Source organism: Lepus europaeus, chromosome 13 (assembly GCF_033115175.1).
Source record: "Lepus europaeus isolate LE1 chromosome 13, mLepTim1.pri, whole genome shotgun sequence".
Classification (NCBI taxonomy): domain Eukaryota; kingdom Metazoa; phylum Chordata; class Mammalia; order Lagomorpha; family Leporidae; genus Lepus; species Lepus europaeus.
This window is the reverse complement of record NC_084839.1, coordinates 82,353,714-82,359,713: the sequence shown is the minus strand read 5'-3', so window position 1 is coordinate 82,359,713 and position 6,000 is coordinate 82,353,714. Positions and strand designations below refer to the sequence as shown.

Sequence of the window (6,000 nt, the reverse complement as noted above, 5' to 3'; positions counted from 1 at the left end):
GTAAGCAAATGCCTAGAGCAGTGAAGTCCTCCACACGCGGTGACTTTTCCCTGCCCCTGTGCAGTGAGGGGGATGCCATGGGCTGGCAGGGAGAGCAGAAGCAAGACTGCCCAGTGCTGTTGAGCATCTCCCCGGCTTTATTATCAGTCTCCCTCTCTGTGCTCCATGCGGTAGGCATGGATTGCCACGTGCCCTTTGGAAGGTGTTCACGGCCTCCCTACTGGTAAAACGGCATCAATGGTCCCCACCGGTACAAGATGGGGACTTTGACTGTTGGGTGATGGTGAGGGCAGGAGCAGCCGGGCAGGAGAAGGTAGCCTGTGCCCTCCTCTGAAGCAGGCTGGCGCTCCGGCTCCAGGAGGCATGGGAAGTCTGCGCTCTGGTGAAGCCGGTTGGGATCACCCTGGGCCAGGTACAGGGCGTGGGAAGCCGGGTAGGTGTAAGGGCAGGTACTGGTGAACCTGTCCTCGTGCTCCACTGTGGCCACGGGGCCCTGTGACGGGAAGAAGCCAGGGAGTCCCAGGTCTCTGGCAGTCATGTGGGGTCTTTTGAAGGCAGCGTATCCACCAGACAGCTTGGGGTTGGGGCTGGGGGCGGGCCTGTAGAACTCTCTGTCCCGCAGCTGGGTGTCAAGCTTCACCTGCTGGGGAGACAAAGCACACGTGGATGAGGCTGAGCAGTGGGAGAGGACGCAGCTCCCCGAGAGCAGCCGCGCTGAGCACACTTTCCTTCGTATTTACCGATTTAAATTAGTTTCTGGGTGGTGATATGAACAGACAAATGTTGAAATACTGCAAAAGAGCATACAGTGAAAGGCTAAGTCTCTTTCCCACTCTCCTCTCTCAATTCTCATCTCAGGGGCAACTCTCCTCTCTGTGTGAAACTCTGACTTTCAAATAAATAAATAAATAAATCTTTAATAATAACAACAACAATAATAATAATAATAATAATAATTGAGAGCCCAGAGTTGTGGTGCAGCAAGTTGGGTCACTGCTGAGGACATCTGCATCTGATTTTAGAGCACTGGTTCAAGTCCAAGCTGTACTGCCCCCCATACAGCTCCCTGCTAATGCACCTGAGAGGCAGCAGAAGATGGCCCAAGTATGTGGGTCCCTGTCACCCATGTGGGAGACATGGATGGGGAGATCCTGGCTCCTGGCTTCAGCCTGGCCTCTCCCCTGCTGTTCTACACATTTGGGGAATGTACCAACAGGTAGAATCTCTCTCTCTCTCTCTCTCTCTTCCACCCCCTTACCTCTCACTGCCACTCTGCCTTCCAAATAAATAAATAAATAACTAATCCTTTAAAGAATGAAGAAATAGGGGCTGGCATTGTGATGCAGAGGATTAAGCCATCGCCTGCAATGCTGGCATCCCATATCAGAGTGTCGGTTCATGTCCCAGCTACCACACTTCTAATCCACCTCCCTGCTAAGGCACCTGGGAAAGCAGAAGAAGATGGCTTAAGTGCTTGGGCTCTGTCACCCATGTGAGAGACCCAGATGGACATGTGGGCTCCTGGCTTCAGCCTGGCATATAGCCCCATTTGTTAAGACCATTTCAGGAGTGAACCAGTGGATGTACGAACCACCCCCCAACCCCGACACGCTTGCCTTTCAGATAACTAAATTTTTTAAAAAAAGAAGAAATTATATTGATGGAAATATAGAGGTCAAAGACAGATCACAAACTGGAAAGTGTTCTACTACATGTATGAGGGACTTCAAAAAAATTGGTGGTAAAATGGAATTAAAAGTTTAATTTGGTGCAAAAACTTTTTGAAGTCCTTATGCAATTTCATGATACTGCACATTTTCCATGCCCTCACGTAACTGAGAAACAAAAGATGTCCAGAATTTTAAAAGAACTCCTACAAATTAGTAAGAAAAAAAGAAGTAGCACAAAAATAAAGAGGGGCAAAACACATGAACAGACATCTCACAGAATAAAAAATCTTTGCAAACAAAGGAAAAGATGTCCACCATCTTCAATAATGAAATGAGACTTATGAGCACAAGAAGGCATGGTATACCACCCACCAAACTGGCAAAGTTTTTAAGTCTGGCTTAACGGCAAAGATTGCACAGCAATAGAGTGGCCTTCCATGGCTGGTGATAACATAAGTTGGTGTAACCGTTTTGGGAAACAATGATTTCAAATTCCCTCCAACCATTTTGGGAAACAATGATTTCAAATTCCCTACAATGAGCGACTCCACCCCTGGATTCGATAAACTCTTGCACATTGGGATGTGTCTCATCTTCACTGCAGCATTTGCTATCGGGAGAATAGGAGAAAAGTAAATAACCCAAATGTCCCCCGATGGAAGGGACACATATATTATGGCAAATCCATGCAGTATAACACTATACAGCAGAAAGTAAAAAACACACCATCACGTTTAGCAAAAGTCATGCAAGGGTACAAACAGTATGTGATCTAGTATATGATAAAGTTCATAAGCAAAAATAAATAATCTGCTTAAAGGGATATGTACAAACTATTTGTTAAAAATAGAATGGCACACAGAGGTAGAGACACAGAGAAAGACATCTTTCATTTGCTAATTCACTCCCCAAATGGCTACAACAGCCAGGGATGGGCCAGGCCAAAGCCAGGTAAAACTATTTGTTAAAAAAAAAAACACACAGAAGGGAATGATTGACCCAAAACTCAGAATACTGCTGCCTCTGGAAGGGAGGGGAGGAGTGAGTCTGAGCCTTACGCAGGAGGATGTAAGGCACTGTTGTTAATGTGCTGGGGACTGTGTTGACTGATAAGGCATACATCAGTATTTGCTCAATCTGTGTTGCTCGAATTGTAAATGTGTATTTCTTTTACCATCTATTTTATCCATGACTTATATTTTATGTACTCTTTCTATTATTATGTGCTTTTTAAAAAAAAAAGAGAGAGAGAGAGAGATCATGTATGCATTTATTTATTTGAAAGGTGGAGTAACAGAGACAGAGGGAGAGAGAGAACTTCACCTGTTGGTTCACTCCACAAAGACCACAACAACAGCCAGAGCTGGGCCAGGCCAAAGCCAGGAGCCAGGAACACCATCGTGGTAGAGACCCAAGCGCTTGAGCCGTCATCTGCCGCCTCAGAGACACATTAGCAGGAAGCTGGATTGGAAGCATGGAACAGCCGGGTTTGGGGCCAGGCACTCCGGGATAGCATGTAGATGTCCCAAGCTGCAGCTTAATCTGCTGCACCACACGCCTTACCTTGGAACACACTTTACCACACGCACACACATACACACATGCACACACATGCACACATGCACACACAGAAGACCTCTAATGGGGCTGACATTGTGGCATAGCAGATTAAACCGCTGCTCTGCTCCTACCCATCATCTTTCTGTTACACTTGGGAAGGCAGTGGATGACGGCCCGAGCCCTTGGGCCCCTGCCTTCTAGGTGGAAGACTTGATGGAGCTCCTGGCTCCTGGCTTTGGCCTGGCCCATCCCTGGCTGTTGTAGCCATTTGGGGAGTGAATTAGCAAATGAAAGATGTCTTTCTCTGTGTCTCTACCTCTGTGTGCCATTCTTCCTTTCAATTAAATGAATAAATCTTTAACCACACATGCACACACCTTTAACATCCTGGCAATGGATGCTGTCATTAATAAATGCCCCAACATCCACATCCATAATTAAACGGAAGTGGAGACGATTTCAGTGGACAATTGAACAGAGGACATGGGTGCCTTCCTACCTCTTGCGGCGTGACCCTGGAGTATTTGTACTTCCCGTAGGGTTTGTAGTCGACCATGTAAGAGCTTTGGTATATGTCTAAATCCACGGGGGCCTGAAGGACAAGGGAGAACACAGAACAAGAGACCCTGTCTCGCCATTCTTCCACTTGCAGCCAGTCAATGGCGTCTTCTTGTTTGCAGGACAGGGGCTGACCTTGGTCTGACTCCCGCCCAGCTGATCGTCTCCCGCCCTCCCACCCCACATGTCCTCTGTCCTCCAGCCTCCCTTCTTTCTACTGGCCACTCGTCCCTGCACTCGGCTTCCTCCTGCTGGAAACACGAGCTGCATTTCTCACCCAACAGCAGCATCCTCTCCGTCCTCCAAGACCCAGGTTAAATGTCATTTCCCTAACAACTTCTCTCTCACCCTTCAATTCTCCTCCACCTCCCAAGAGGTAAACCCTTTGCCCTCTACTTTCCCAGCACGTTAGCTTACATCCCTCTGTGGCAGCACTTATCGGGATGTGTTGTAATGGACTTGAAGCAAGCACACCAGAACAGAAACATCTTAGGCGCCTCCAAAGCCCCAGAGCCCAGGTCAGTGCTGGCTATACAACAGGTGCCTAATGAGTGCATGCTGAAGGAATAAACAAGCCCCTGGGAAACTGGAAACAGATGGGAGTGTGGCACAGCAGGTAAGCTGATGTGTGGGGTGCCCTCATCCCGTATTGAAGCACCTGGTTCAAGTTCCAGCTACTCTGCTTCTGATCCAACTAATCAGCTAATCAGGCAGAAGGTGAGGTCGGTCTGTCTCTACCTCTCTCTCTCTCTCTGCCTTTCAAATAAATGAAAACAAATTAACTTTCACCTATTGCCAAAAAACATCATCCCAGAATGATGACCAGAGAGAGCCCCAAAGAGCACAGCCCTCCCTGTGGCTGCTTGCTAAGGTGGTGACAGAGGAAAGCAACCCACATCACTCACCTGTCCAGGGTACACCACACCAGCCATGGCAAAGGACCTAGACAGACAAGGTGGTCAGCCCTGCACTGCTATGGGTAGAAGTAACCACTAACCCCACACTGTGCCAACCCAGCACGGCTGTCCTGGTCCTCTGAGCCTACTGTTCCCATCAGGCACACGACTCCATCAATCAGGGCTTGGTGGTGGCCCCAGGGATAGATGAGCTGGTGGACTGGGGTCGTCCTGGGACAAAAGGGCTGGAGCAGGACTCAGGCAGGGTTACAGCAGTTGCCAATTCCCGTGCATGAACATGATGAGGACACTGTCTCATCCCCTGGGGGACCTTCCCTGAATCCCACTCTGTCCAGCCAGCCATGGCCCAGCAAGGGGGCGGTCAGACCTCAGCCAGCCCCTGTGCCCTCTCTGTGCCCACACGGCTTCTCTACCAGGCCAGGGAGCAGCTGCAGGCAGACAGAACCTACCCTGTCCTCTGCCGAGGCGCGACGGTGCTCCTGCCCTTCCAACTCCAGGTGCCCCTGCAGCGTGGAGTCCAGCAGCGCCCCCTCCACACCCAGCTTTGAGATGAGCCCTGGTCTGTGTGGTAGGAGTCACAGTTTGGTCACAGGCCCTGGGCATTGTGATGTGAGTGGCTGCTCAGCCCACCTGCGTGTCAGTTCCCCTGCCCCTGGTTCACGCCCAGGACCCCTGGCAGTGCTGGATGGCACCAGGGGTAGGTGCTTTCCAAAACTCCATGGACTCTGTCTATTTCCGGGAGAGGGAGGTAAACAAGACCAGGATGTGACTAAATCCATCTCGAACCACAACCCCTCCAGGCCTCAGCTGCCTGCAAGCCTGGCTTATTCTGTTTGTCAAAATCCCACCTTCAGCCGGCGCCATGGCTCACTAGGCTAATCCTCCACCTTGCGGCGCCAGCACACCAGGTTCTAGTCCCGGTTGGGGCACTAGATTCTGTCCCGGTTGCCCCCCTTCCAGGCCAGCTCTCTGCTGTGGCCCAGGAGTGCAGTGGAGGATGGCCCAAGTGCTTGGGCCCTGCACCCCATGGGAGACCAGGAGAAGCACCTGGCTCCTGTCATCAGATCAGCGCAGTGCGCCGGCCGCAGTGCGCCGGCCACAGTGGCCATTGGAGGATGAACCAATGGCAAAAAGGAAGACCTTTCTCTCTGTCTCTCTCTCTCTCGCTGTCTATTCTGCCTGTCAAAAAAAAAAGAAACGAAAGAAAGAAAAGAAAATCCCACCTTCTTTCATGTGCATCAGGGCTGAGATTATCAAAAATTGGAAAGTAACAAGAGGTGTTGACGATGTGGAGA

The 6,000-nt window shown here is 50.0% G+C and overlaps 1 protein-coding gene across 1 annotated transcript; it reads right to left on the bottom strand.

Moving 5' to 3' along the window:
* Window positions 1–217: 217 nt before the first annotated feature.
* SPMIP9 (sperm microtubule inner protein 9) lies at window positions 218–4,720 on the bottom strand. Its single transcript, XM_062208734.1, has 3 exons — window positions 4,694–4,720; window positions 3,730–3,822; window positions 218–643 (listed from the first exon to the last, which is right to left on the bottom strand). The coding sequence occupies exons 1-3, from the start codon at window positions 4,718–4,720 to the stop codon at window positions 218–220; spliced, it is 546 nt and encodes a 181-aa protein (XP_062064718.1).
* Window positions 4,721–6,000: the final 1,280 nt, after the last annotated feature.

Coding starts and splice junctions, on each gene's coding strand:
- SPMIP9 (XM_062208734.1), bottom strand. CDS start 4,720: ATGGCTGGTGTGGTGTACCCTGGACAG. Junction 3,823..4,693: donor GTGTGGTGTACCCTGGACAG/GTGAGTGATGTG, acceptor CTTGTCCTTCAG/GCCCCCGTGGATTTAGACAT. Junction 644..3,729: donor CCAGGGTCACGCCGCAAGAG/GTAGGAAGGCAC, acceptor TTGTCTCCCCAG/CAGGTGAAGCTTGACACCCA.